This window comes from Equus caballus, chromosome 26, assembly GCF_041296265.1.
Source record: "Equus caballus isolate H_3958 breed thoroughbred chromosome 26, TB-T2T, whole genome shotgun sequence".
Taxonomy (NCBI): domain Eukaryota; kingdom Metazoa; phylum Chordata; class Mammalia; order Perissodactyla; family Equidae; genus Equus; species Equus caballus.
Window position 1 is genome coordinate 46,688,746 of NC_091709.1, and position 13,571 is coordinate 46,702,316.

A 13,571-nucleotide genomic window follows, 5' to 3' on the forward strand; every position below is an offset into this window, starting at 1 on the left:
TGAGCATGGCTACTGTCAGAAAAACAGAACATAGCAGGTGCTGGCGAGGATGTGGAGAAATTGGAGCCCTTGTGCACTGCTGGTGCAACACAATGGTTCTTCTGTTATAGAAAACACTATGGCAGCCCCTCAAAAAATCTATACTGAATTACCATATGACGCAGCAATTCTACTTGTGCGGACGTACCCAAAGGACTGAAAGCAGGATCCCAAGGGCATAGTCATGCACCCATGCTCACAGCAGCATTACTCACAACAGCCAAAATATAGAAGCCACCTAAATGTCCATCAATGGAAGAATGAGTGGCTAAGTCAAATGTGGCCTATCCATACAATGGAATATTATTCAACCTTGAAAAGGAAGGAAGTTCTGACATCAGCATGGGTGAGCCTTGAGAACATTACGCCAAGTGGAATAAGCCAGTCACAAAAGGAGAAATACTGCATGGTTCCACCTATATGAGGTACGTACAGCAGTCAGATTCTTAGAGAGGGAAAGTAGAAGGGTGGGTGGCAGGGGCTGGGGAAGGTGGATGGGGGGTTAGTGTTTAATGGGGATAGAGTTTCAGTTTGGGAAGATGGAAAGGTCTGGAGATGGATGGTGGTGATGGTTGCGCAACAATGTGAATGTACTCAATGCCACTGAGCTGTACACTCAAAAACAGTTTGTGTTACGCGTATCTGACCACAATTAAAATCCGTGCACCACCCACCAAGATCGTGATCTCAGAATGCCAGCAAAACCAGCCGCACATCAGTTTCCTACTTGGACGGTACAGAAACCGTGTATACTTGACTATAAGTAATTGCAACTTAGAAGCTATTAATTCCCAGCTTAACACGTTAAAAGGGTAAAAAATGGAAAGTTATCAAACATCCACTGCCAAAGCACCTATGTAAAATAGTTATAGAGTATAATCTTTCTTTAGCAAGTCTCTGCCCAAATTCCATGCACCTCTAACGCTAAAGAAGAGAAACCCTCCATGGGCCTCATATTTACTCTAACACTTAATTCAGCAAAGTCCACCTGGTCACGTGGCCTCTGCCACTCTGGGTGCTGAGGGGGACACACATGGCCTCATTGGTTTCCATGGTGGGAGGTGGCACTGGGACTTGCCAGAAGGGAGGGGAACTTCCCCATGTGACAGCGTTCAGGAAGTGGATGTGATGCTTGGAGGCCCGCAAATGACAAAGCAAGGACAACATCCTTAGGGTGCTGTCTGGGAACCGGAGGCAGGTGGCAGCAAGGAGTTGACTTCACAGCAGGGCACCTCGGACCAGGGACTCTCCACACTGCTGTGGTCACGTCTCTGGCACGGCCTGAGCAGGCACTGACCTTCCTGGGCGAGGGCAGGAGTCCCACCGGTGACCCGGCCCAGAGGAGGGACTCCACTGCCCTTCGGGATTCCTCAGTCACTCACTCCCACAAATGTTCGCGGCTGGAGGAGACCAATGTCTGGTCAGAACCATGTGTCGCCCCAACCCCACCCCCGAGTGTCAGATGAAGGAAGCGCATCAGGTGAGGAAGGGAGTTTATTGGGTGCCGAGGAGGGGCTGACACTTGAAAGTCCACAGGTGACCCGAGCAGAGCACCTGGGAGAGGACAGGTGACCCAGAGGCGGGTGGAGGAGCCTCCTGGAGGCAGCAGCTGGGGAGCAGCGACGTCAGGGTTCCTGGGAGGCAGAGGTCAGGTCAGGACAGTGGACACATGCGGGGACCCTGTCCTGGGTGAGGGCAGCCACCTAACAGGTCAGGACTGGACTGAGGGGACTGGGAGGACCACGGTCACGGGGTGGGACCTGGGGCCCGGCTGGCTCTGGGGGACGTGCCCGGTCAGCAGCAGGACTTCTGGGCCGAGGCGGGGCTGCAGCGGGCCACACGGGAGCACGTGGGACGACAGAGCAGGGACACGCAGGAGGAGGGTCGGCACGTGGGGCGGCAGAGCAGGGACACGCAGGAGGAGGGTTTGCACACAGGCCGGCAGAGCAGGGACACGCTGGAGGCCGGGCGGCAGCAGCTTGGCTGGCAGGAGGCGGGGCCGCAGCAGGAGGGGACCGACACACAGCAGGCGGGCCTGCACACGGGGCGGCAGATGAGGGACACGCAGGAGGAGGGTTTGCAGCAGGACAGGGGGCAGGGGCTGGGCTGGCAGCACGAGGGGGCTGGGCAGGGGGAGGCCCCAGAGCAGACGGGGGTGCAGCAGACGGGCACGCAGCAGGCCTGCTGGCAGGGGGAGGAGGTGCAGCAGGAGGGCTGGCAGCTAGACTGCTGGCAGCACGAGGTGTCTGAGCAGGGGGAGGGCCCAGGGCAGACGGGCACACAGCACACAGGGGTGCAGCAGACAGGGGTGCAGGAGACGGGCACGCAGCAGGCCTGCTGGCAGGGGGAGGAGGCGCAGCAGGAGGCCTGGCAGCTAGACTGCTGGCAGGACGAGGGTGTGCAGGAGCTGGTGCAGGCTGACTGGCAGGGGCTGCACACACAGCTGGCGGGGGTGCAGATGAGGCTCAGGCAGGAGGCCGGGGCGCAGCAGCTGGGGGCGCAGCAGGGGGGCTCGCAGTAGCTCTCTGGGCCATCGTCCACCCGCCAGGAGGAGTCGGGGCAGGAGTCCCAGGCACCGGGCTGGCAAACCCGGCTGCCATAGCTGAGGTCGCTGGAGCAGACGGACAGGGTGGAGGCGGCCATGGTGGGTTTGGTGCAGCTGGAGGAGAGTGGAGTGTGTGTGAGTGTGTGTGTGAGTGTGCATGGTGCCTGGGGCTGTGGCTTTTATACCCCTCTCCAGTGTGTGTTGCCCCAGCAGGCAGCTCACCGAGCCTTCTCCTTCCTTGTTAGTGTTTGAGCTGAGTCCCCGGAGCCCTTGTTGCTTCTGGTTTATTTACATAAAAGAGTTTGCCGCTTGTAAAATGCCCATTGTTGTTGACAACACAGTTGACCCCCTGACCTGTGTTTGGTTCTCCAGGCAAACACCACAGGACAATTGTCACATCTGCAGCCCTGCCCACGGCAGTCGCCCTGCTGGCTCGCTCTCCAAGTGTCCTCTGTCACGCTGCAGGTGAGGGGACGTGAGCCCCAGAGTCTCAGTGACGGGGCCACACGGAGCTGAAGTGGGATGGCACAGGTCATCAGGGTGGGACGTCCCCCACAAACAGAAGGGCTGGACAGTAGGACTGACCCACCCAAGAGGAAGTGGGAAGATAGACAAAGAAGCATGTCAAACACAAGGCGAGATGGAATACAGGAAGGAGCCTTCGGAGAAGCCGATGCTATTCCAGAAGGTCCAGTGTTCACCAAATAGAATTTCCAGGAAGAGACCAGCAAAAGGGAGAAACAGAATCTTTTCCAGAGCAGAGGGGAAACATGGGTCTTCAGATAGAATTTTGACCCAATATGGGACAAGGTCAATGAAAAATGGTGCGTGTCTACACACACTGGTGAAATATCTGACACCAAAGACAAAGACACATCCTGAAAGTTTCCAGAGGGATCGGCATCCTTCTTCAACTCAGCAAGTCGAGATGCCTGAAGACAGTGGGACCAAGCCTTCGAAGGCTGAGGGAAAATGACTTTGATTACACAACTGCATGGGGTCCTGTGGTGTATGGACATTAAAGTATTTCCGGTCATACAGCTGTTCTGAAAGGCGCCACTCATACGCTCTCCATGAAAACATCTCAAGAGTATGTGGTCCAGCCAAACAAAACACAAACGCAAGGGAAGGAGAATACAAAAAATAATGAAGACAAAAAAACCCTAGCACACAGCAGGCTGAGGCCGTCAGCCTCTTTAGGGAGAGGAAATGCATCTGGCTGACCTCACAGAACCCAGAACTGCGGTCCCCTCCGTCTCCGTCTTCGCCTAATTCACTCCTTGTGCCGTTCAGGTCTGAGTTCTGACAGGTGGGTGTGGACCACCACCGCCCCGTGCAGAAGAATTCCACCCCCTCATAAGTGCCCCTGTGTTGCTCCATTGCAGTCAGCTCCCCCCTCATCCCAAACCCCTGGCAACCGCTGATTTTCAGTCACGATAGTCGTGTCTCTTCTGGAATGTCATATTAATCAGTCATACAGTGTGAAGCCTTTTGGGTCTGACTTCTCTCATTTAGCAGAATGCCCTTGAGATTCCTCCCTGTTGTCATGTTCACCAATAGTTCATTCCCTTTTCTCGCTGAGTAGCACCCCATCGAATGGACGCACCACAGTTTGTTTAGTCAGTCAATGATTGAAGGACCTTGTCATCGTTTCCTGTTTCTGACGATTAAGAACAAAGCTGCTACATCATTGTTTGTGCGCAGGTTTTTGCATGATCATGAGTTTCATTTCCCTAGGGTAAACACCCAGGAGTGGAATTGCTGGGCCATATGGTAGGTGTATGTTTAACTTACAAGAAACTGATAAACTATTTTCCAAGGGGGCTGTGCCACTTGATGTTGTGAAATTTTAAAAAAATTTTAACCTTTATAATAAGTGTGCAGATATTCCTTATTGTAGTTTAATTTGCATTGCCCTGATGACTAGTGATGTGCTGAAATTCGTATTTATTTATTTATTTTTTGAGGGAGATTAGCCCTGAGCTAACATCTGCCGCCAACCCTCCTTTTTTGCTGAGGAAGATGGGCACTGGACTAACATCTGTGCCCATCTTCCTCTGTTTTATATGTGGGACGCCTGCCACAGCATGGCTTGATGAGAGGTGTATAAGTCCATGCCCGGGATCCGAACTGGCAAACCCTGGGCCTCCAAAGCGGAGTGCACGACCTTAACCACCTTGCCACCAGACCAGCGCCTGAAATTCTTTAATGTGCTTATTTGTCAACCTGTCTTCCAAAGTGGTGGTACTATTTTACATTTCCACCAACACTGCAGGAGAGCTCCTGTTCCTCCACATCCTTGCCAACACTTGGCAGTATTTCTTCAAATCTTTAGTCCCCTTCCTTTGTGAGCTTTTCTTAGTATTGAATTCTGAGAGTTCTTTATGTATTTTGGATACAAGTGCTTTGGTCAGATGTGTGGTTTGCAAATATTTTCTACTACTCTGTGGTTCGTCTGTCTTATTCTCTGAACCATGTCTTTTGAAGAGCAAAAGTTTAATGTTGATAAAGTCCAATTGATCACTTTTTTCTTTTTTAGATCACACTTTTGGTGTTGAATCTTAGAACTCTCTGCCTAACACAAGGTCACAAAGATTTTCTTCTAACAGTTTAAAACTTTTACATTTAGGTCTATAATCAATTAAATTTTTACATTAAGTGCAAGTTATGGGCCAAAGTTCACTTTCTTTTTTGCATATAGACGTCCAGTTGTTCCAAATATGCTTCTGTCTCATTAACCTGCCTTTGCACTTTTGTCCGACTTCAGACGACTTTGTCTGTGTGGGTCTGTTTCTCTATTCTGTTTCCCTGACCTGTGTACCTCCCCTTTTGCCAACATCATGTTGTCTTTATTGCTGTAGCTTTATAGAAAATCTTGAAGTCAGGGAGTGTGAGTCCGCCAACTTTGTTCTTCATTTCGAATTATTTTGGCCATTTGAGTATCTATTTGAGTATCTTTTCTTTTATAAATAGTTTTAGAATCAGCTTGTTGATAACAACAAAAACTCTTTCTTAGATTTTGATTGGGATTGCCGTGATCAATTTGGAGGTAACTTATAACAGTATTCCAAACTGTGAACGTGGTCTGGTTCTCCATTTATTTCTGTCTTCTTTGATTTCTTTCATTAGTGCTTTCATGGTTTTCATTATGTAGGTATTCTGTTAGATTTATACTTTTCATTTTTTATTCTGTTGTAAATCATACTTTTAAACAAAATTTTGAATTCCAATTTTTTTATTGCTATTATATAGAAAAATAATTAATTTTTATTATTTTAAGCTTGCATTCTTCAACCTGGCTGAACTCTTCTATTTCTAGGAGGGTTTTTTTTCTTTGTAGATTCTCGAGGGTTTTCTCTGTGGACAATCGTGTGAGTAGACACAGTTTTATTGTTCATTTCCAGTATGTTTGCCTTTTATTTCCTCTCCCTGCCTTCCTGCCGTGGGTAGAACCTGCAGGATGACCTGATTCCGAGGCCGTCTGTGTGTCGTTCCCGGTCTTGGGAGGAAAGCATTCGGTCTTTTACAGTTGAGCATGAGGTTGGCTGTAAGGTTTTCATAAATGTCTTCTATCAGATTAAAGATTTTTTCATTTATTCCTCATTCACTGTAAGCTTTTTTAAAAATTAAAGAGGAAGGAACACTCCCTAACTGATTCTATGAGGCCAGAACTACCCTGATACCAGACACTACAAGAAAAGAAAACTACAGACCAATATCCCTTATGAACATTCACTCAAAAAATGCTCAACGAAATACTAGCACACTGAATCACGCTGCATATAAAAGGTTATATGCCGTGACCTGGAGAGATCTATTCCTGGAAGGCAAAGATGCTTCCAAAGTAACAGAATGGAAGGAAAAAATACATAATCATTTCAATTGATGCAGAAAAAGCATTTGACAAAATTCAGTACCCTTTCATGATAAAAACAACCAATGGGGGCTGGCCCAGTGGTGTAGCAGTTAAGTGCGTACGTTCTGCTTCGGCGGCCTGGGGTTCGCCAGTTCGATCCCGGGTGTGGACATGGCACCGCTTATCAAGCTATGCTATGGTAGGCATCCCATATGTAAACTAGAGGAAGATGGGCATGGATGTTAGCTCAGGGCCAGTCTTCCTCAGCAAAAAGAGGAGGATTGGTAGCAGTTAGCTCAGGGCTAATCTTCCTCAAAAAAAAAAAAAAAAAAAAAACCAACAAACTAGAAACAGAAGGAAACTACTTCAACATAATAAAATATATATATGAAAAACCCACAGCAAACATATTCAATGTTGAAAAACTGAAAGCTTTTCCTCTAAGATCAGGAAGAAGGCAAGGAAGCCCACTTTTGCCACTTCTGTTCACCCCAGTACTGGAAGTTTTGGGAGAGCAGTTAGACAATAAAAGAAACAAAAAGCATCTAAATTGGAGAGGAAGAAATAAAGTCATCTCTGTTCACAGATGCTATGATATTATATGTAGAAAATCCTAAAGATTCCACAAAAAATCTGTTAGAACTAATAAATGAATTCAGCAAAATAGCGGGATACAAAGTCAACACACACAAAAGATCAGATGTATTTCTTTATGATAACAATGAACAACCCAAAAAAGAAATTACAAAACAATTCCATTTACACTAGCATCAAAAAGAATGAAATACTTAGGAATTAACTTAACCGAGGAGGTGGAAGACGTATACGATGACAACTGCAAAACATTGCTGGAAGAAATTAAAGAAGACATAAATAAATGGAAAGACATCCCACGTGCACAGATTGGAAGACTCAGTATCATTAAGATGTCAGTACTGTCGAGAGTGATCTACAGATTTAATGCAATCACTATCAAAATCTCAACGACATTTGTTGCAGAAACATAAAAATCTATCCTAAAATTCGTATGGAATCTTAAGGGACCCCGAATAGCCAAAACAATCCTGAAAAAGAACAAAGCTGGAGGGCTCACACTTCCTGATTTCAGAACTTACTACAAAGCTACACTAATCAAAACGGGGTGGTACTGGCATAAAGACAGAAATATAGACCAATGGAATAGAATAAAGAGTCCAGAAATAAACCCTCACACGTTAGGTCAAATCGTTTTTGACAAGGGCACCAAGTCCATTCAATGGAGAAAAGACAGTCTTTTTGACAAATGGTGCTGGGAGAAAACCGGATAACCACATGCGAAGAATGAAGTTGGCCCCTTACCTAACACTATACACAGAAAGTAACTCGAAATGGATCCATGACCTAAATGTAAGACCTAAAACTATAAAAGTCTTAGTAGAAAACAGGACAAAAGCTTCATGACAGTGGATTTGGCAATAATTTCTTGGATATGATACCAAAGGCATAGACAAAATTAAAAAAATACACAAATTGAATTTCATGAAAATTTTAAATATTTTTGCATCAAAAGACAATATCAACAGAGAAAAAAGGTAACCCAAAGAAATAGGAGAAAACATCTGAAAATCACGTATCTGACAAGGGGTTCATATCCAGAATATAAAGAGAACTCCTAAAACTCAATAACAAAAACAACTTGCTTCAAAAATGGGCAAAGGACTTGAACAGATGTTTTGCCAAAGAAGACATCCAAATGGCCAGTAAGTACATGAAAAGATGCCCCACATCACTAATCATTAGAGAAATGCATATCAACACTACGATGAGATACCACCTTCCATCCATTAGAATGACTACTATATATAAAAAACAAACAGAAAATAACAAGTGTTGGTGAGAATTGGAGAAATTGGAACCCTTGTGCACTGTTGGTGGGAACAGTAAATGGTACTCTACTGTGGGAAGCAGTATATTGCTCCTCAAAATATTAAGAGTAGAATTATCATATGAGCCAGTAATTCTACTGGGTGTATGCTCAAAGAAATTGATAGCAGAGTCTCCAATAGATATTTGTAAATTCATGTTCATAGCAGCATTACTAACAATAGCCAAAATGTGTAAGAAATCCAAGTATCCATGGATGGATGAGTGCATAAGCAAAATGTGGTATATACATACAATAGAATATTTTTCAGCCTTAAAAATGGAAGCAAGTTTGACATCAACATGGATGAACCATGAAGACATTATGGTAAGTGAAATAAACCAATTACAAAAAGACGAATACTATATGATTCCGCTTAGATGAGGTCCTTTAGAGACAGAAAGTAGAACGGTGCTTCCTAGGGGCTGGGGGAGAGGAGAATGGGAAGTTATTGTTTAATGTGTATAGAGTTCCAGTTTTGCAAGATAAAAAGAGTTCTGGATATGGATGGTGGTGATGGTTGCACAACATTGTGAATGTACTTAATACCAGTGAACTGTGCACTTAAAAATGGTTAAGATAGTAAATTTTATATTATGTGTATTTTGCCTCAATAAAAAATTTAGGAAGAAAAGAAATGAGCCATCAAGCTATGAAAAGATATGGAAGAACCTTAAATGCACATTACTAAGTGAAAGACGCCAATGGGAAAAGTCTCCATACTGTATGATTGCAACTATATGACATTCTAGAAAAGACAAAACTATGGAGACAGTAAAAAGATCAGTGGTTGCCAGTGCCTAGCAGGGAAGGAGGGATGAGCAGGTGGTGCACAGAGGATTTTTTAGGGTAGGGAAGCTATTCTGTATGAACTATAATGGTCCTTATTGTCATAATACATTTATCAAAACTCATAGAGCGTACACCCCTAAGAGTAAACCCTAATTGAACTATGAACTGTGGGTGATATAGACGTGTCCATGTAGGTTTATAAATTATAACAAATGAACCACATCTGTAGCAAATGTATCACGGTCTCAAGATGTCAACAGGGGGGAGGCTGTGCCTGTGTGAGAGTGGCGGTATTATGGGAACTCTATGTACTTTCCGATCAATTTTACTGTGAACCTGAAACTTCTCTCAAAAAAGTCTATTAAATTGATATAAAACAATTAAGTTTATCTTTTTTTTTTTCTTGAGTGAGTTTTGGTGGTTTATGTCTTCAAGGAATGAGTCCATTTCATCTTAATTGCCCGATTTTTAGGAATAGAATTGTTTGTTGTACTCCCTTTTAATTTCTTTAATACCTATGAGGTCTGTAGTAATTCCTTCCCTTCCATTCCTGATATTGGTAATTTGTGTCTTCCTTGTCTTTTTCTTACTTAGTCTAGCTAGAGTTTATCAAGTTTATCATTTCAAAACACAAACTGTGGCTTCATTGATTATCACTATTGTTTTACTGTTTTCAATTTCACTGATTTTTGCTTTAATCTTTATCATTTCAAACTTTATGCTGGCTTGGAATTTAATTTACTCTTATTTTTCCATTTTTAATTTTAACCTCTTTTTTCTTTATGTTTAAAGTACACTTCTTGTAGGCAGCATAGATGGGGTTTGCCTCTTCGTCCAATCTGACGGCATCTTTTCTGTTCTACCTTTCTCTTCTCCTTTGGGACCTCCGATTACACGTACATCAGGTCAACTGAAGTTGTCCTACAGCTCACTAATGCGCTGTCCACTTCTTTTTCTTCTCTGTGTTTCGTTTAGGTGACTTCCACTTCTCTGCCTTCAAGTTCACTTGTCTTTTCTTCTGCAGTGTCTATTCTGCGGTTAATCTTGTTTAGTGTAATTTTCACCTCTGACATTATAGTTTTCCTTGCTAGATGTTCTATTTGTGTCTTTTTAAATCTTCCTCATCTTTCCTTGATACGCTTGCTTAATCTTTTCTCTGACTTCTTGAACGAATGGAGCATAGTTGTAAGTCTTAATAATTCTATCATCTGTGACACTTCCGGCTTGGTCTTAATGGATTGATTTTATCCTCATTATGGGTTATATGTTCCTGCCACTTTGCATGCTTGGTGATTTCTGAATGGATGTCTGAAACTGTGAATGTTACCTTGTTGAGTGCTGAATTATTTATGAATATACTTGACCTCTGTTCTGGGATGTAGGAAGTTACTTGGAAATGGCTCATCTTTGAGGCTTGCATATAAGCTTTGACAGGTAGGACTAGACCAGTGGTGACATTAGGGTGAATTTTACCCCACAACTAGGTCAGTACCCTTCTGAGCGGTGTACCTGGTATCCTCAGACTTGTGAGAATTTTCCAGCTGGCAGGTGGGGCAGGCACTGTTTCAGGCTTGGTTGGATCCCTGGGGACTGGTCCGTCTAGTTCTATTGGTTTGTGCCAGTCTCAGGCTCACATGTGTTTGTGGATCATTACTCAGCTGACACTGCAGGGGACCCTCTGTGGGACTGGGGAGTACCCAGTGCTGCTCTCTTCTCTCTCGCACTCTGACCCCAAACGTGAGCTGCCCAGGTCTCCCCCAACTCCCAAGGCCATCTCTGAAATGCAGGGGTCCATGGAGCTCCACATGGGTTCACCATTTCTGTACTGGGGCCTGGAAACACACTCTAGTTGGTGAGCTGGGCCAGGTGTGAGACCCAGTTTTCTGTTCTCTCTCTCTGCTGGTCCCGTTCTGTGCTTCTCAGGTCCTTGAACACCCGTGCTTCACAATTTTGTTAGTTTTGGGGGTTGGCCCAGGTGGGAAGGTCATCCAGTCCTTCTTACCCCATCTTGGTTGGAGCAGCTCCTCTCTCACGCCATCATGTTTCTGATAGAAATGTAGACCTGCAGATGGACCACAAGGCTGACCCCAGGCCCCGCAGAGGCTGTGCTGCGTGGAGTCCTCAGGCTAGCTTGCTAGCGGGTGACTCTGGGGAGCCAGTTAGCCCAGATGGGACAGTGGGTGGAAAAGGTCAAGGGGACCTGAGAACCCAGACCACAACACATCTGCAGGTGACCAGCCTCAGGAAAGCTCCGAGCACGGCCTGAGCAGGCACTGACCTTCCTGGGCGAGGGCAGGAGTCCCACCGGTGACCCGGCCCAGAGGAGGGACTCCACTGCCCTTTGGGATTCCTCAGTCACTCACTCCCACAAATGTTCGCGGCTGGAGGAGACCAATGTCTGGTCAGAACCATGTGTCGCCCCAACCCCACCCCCGAGTGTCAGATGAAGGAAGCGCATCAGGTGATGAAGGAAGTTTATTGGGTGCTGAGGAGGGGCTGACAGCTTGGAAGTCAAGTGACCCGAGCAGAGAAACTGGGAGAGGACAGGTGACCCAGAGGCAGATGGAGGAGCCTCCTGGAGGCAGCAGCTGGGGAGCAGCGACGTCCGGGTTCCTGGGAGGCAGAGGTCAGGTCAGGACAGTGGACACCTGGGTGGACCCTGTCCTGGGTGGGGGCAGCCACCTAACAGGTCAGTACTGGACTGAGGGGACTGGGAAGACCACGGTCACAGGGTGGGACCTGGAGCCCGGCTGGCTCTGGGGGATGTGCCCGGTCAGCAGCAGGACTTCTGGGCCGAGGCGGGGCTGCAGCGGGCCACGCAGGAGCACGTGGGACGACAGAGCAGGGACACGCAGGAGGAGGGTCGGCACGTGGGGCGGCAGAGCAGGGACACGCAGGAGGCTGGGCGGCAGCAGCTGGGCTGGCAGGAGGCGGGGCCGCAGCAGGAGGGGACGGGCACGCAGCAGGCGGGCCTGCACACGGGGCGGCAGATGAGGGACACGCAGGAGGAGGGTTTGCAGCAGGACGGGGGGCAGGGGCTGGGCTGGCAGCACGAGGGGGCTGGGCAGGGGGAGGCCCCAGAGCAGACGGGGGTGCAGCAGACGGGCACGCAGCAGGCCTGCTGGCAGGAGGAGGAGGTGCAGCAGGAGGGCTGGCAGCTAGACTGCTGGCAGCATGAGGAGTCTGAGCAGGGGGAGGCCCCAGAGCAGACAGGCACACAGCACACGGAGTTACAGCAGACAGGGGTGCAGGAGACGGGCTCACAGCACACGGGGTTACAGCAGACGGAGGTGCAGGAGACGGGCAGGCAGCAGGCCTGCTGGCAGGAGGAGGGGTTGCAGCAGGAGGGCTGGCAGCTAGACTGCTGGCAACATGAGGAGTCTGAGCAGGGGGAGACCCCAGAGCAGACAGGCACACAGCACACAGGCTTGCAGCAAACGGAGGTGCTGCAGACGGGCTCACAGCAGGCCTGCTGGCAGGAGGAGGAGGCGCAGCAGGAGGGCTGGCAGCTAGACTGCTGGCAACATGAGGAGTCTGAGCAGGGGGAGGGCCCAGAGCAGATGGGCACACAGCACACGGGCTTGCAGCAGACGGGGGTGCAGCAGATGGGCTCGCAGCAGTTTTGCTGGCAAGGGGAGGAGGTGCAGCAGGACGGCTGGCAGCTAGACTGCTGGCAGGACGAGGGTGTGCAGGAGCTGGTGCAGGCTGCCTGGCAGGGGCTGCACACACAGCTGGCGGGGGTGCAGATGAGGCTCAAGCAGGGGGCCGGGGCGCAGCAGCTGGGGGCGCAGCAGGGGGGCTCGCAGCAGCTCTCTGGGCCGTCGTCCACCTGCCAGGAGGAGTCGGGGCAGGAGTCCCAGGCACCGGGCTGGCAGACCCGGCTGCCATAGCTGAGGTCGCTGGAGCAGACGGACAGGGTGGAGGCGGCCATGGTGGGGCGGTGGGGCTGGAGGAGGGTAGGTGTGAGTGTGTGTGTGTGTGTTTGGGCGTGTGTGAGGTGCTCTGTGATGCCCGGGCTTTTATATCCAGCTCCTGGCCTGTGTTGTCCCCGCAGGAGGCTCTCACGTCCCCCTTCCTTGTTGGTGACTCTGGCAGGGCCCATGAAGCCTCATTAGATGAGTCAGTTGCTGGGTGGGAACCTGAGTGACCGCCTGACCAGTGTTTGGCCCTGCGGAAGCTGGCGTGTGGGCCACACTATGGCCACGGGTTTCCTCCTAAAGGTGCCCTCGTGGTTGGTCAAGGTAGATGTGTGGCCGTGACTTCCTCGGGCGGATAGCCGTGGTCGACCCTGGTGGGGCTGCTGTGGCTTGGCCGGGTCCCATGGATCATGTGGGGAGAAAGGTGCCCGTGGGAGGGACGTGGGGGACAGCCCATCCCCTCGGTGCTGGGCAGGAGCAGAGGGGCCGTGTCGGGAGACCTCAGCACTAGTCCCGACA

General features: G+C 48.6%; 3 protein-coding genes across 5 annotated transcripts in view; all 3 read right to left on the bottom strand.

Moving 5' to 3' along the window:
• Window positions 1–13,571, bottom strand: part of TSPEAR (thrombospondin type laminin G domain and EAR repeats) — a 172,012-nt gene that overhangs the window by 25,574 nt on the left and 132,867 nt on the right. The gene's annotated exons all lie outside the window — the stretch shown is intronic.
• On the bottom strand, window positions 1,516–2,734 carry LOC100630027 (keratin-associated protein 10-12). Its single transcript, XM_003364207.4, has one exon. It carries the CDS (start codon window positions 2,680–2,682, stop codon window positions 1,834–1,836), a length of 849 nt encoding a protein of 282 aa, XP_003364255.1. The 5' UTR covers window positions 2,683–2,734; the 3' UTR covers window positions 1,516–1,833.
• LOC111770839 (keratin-associated protein 10-1-like) lies at window positions 11,593–13,139 on the bottom strand. Its single transcript, XM_023630289.2, has one exon. It carries the CDS (start codon window positions 13,064–13,066, stop codon window positions 11,909–11,911), a length of 1,158 nt encoding a protein of 385 aa, XP_023486057.1. The 5' UTR covers window positions 13,067–13,139; the 3' UTR covers window positions 11,593–11,908.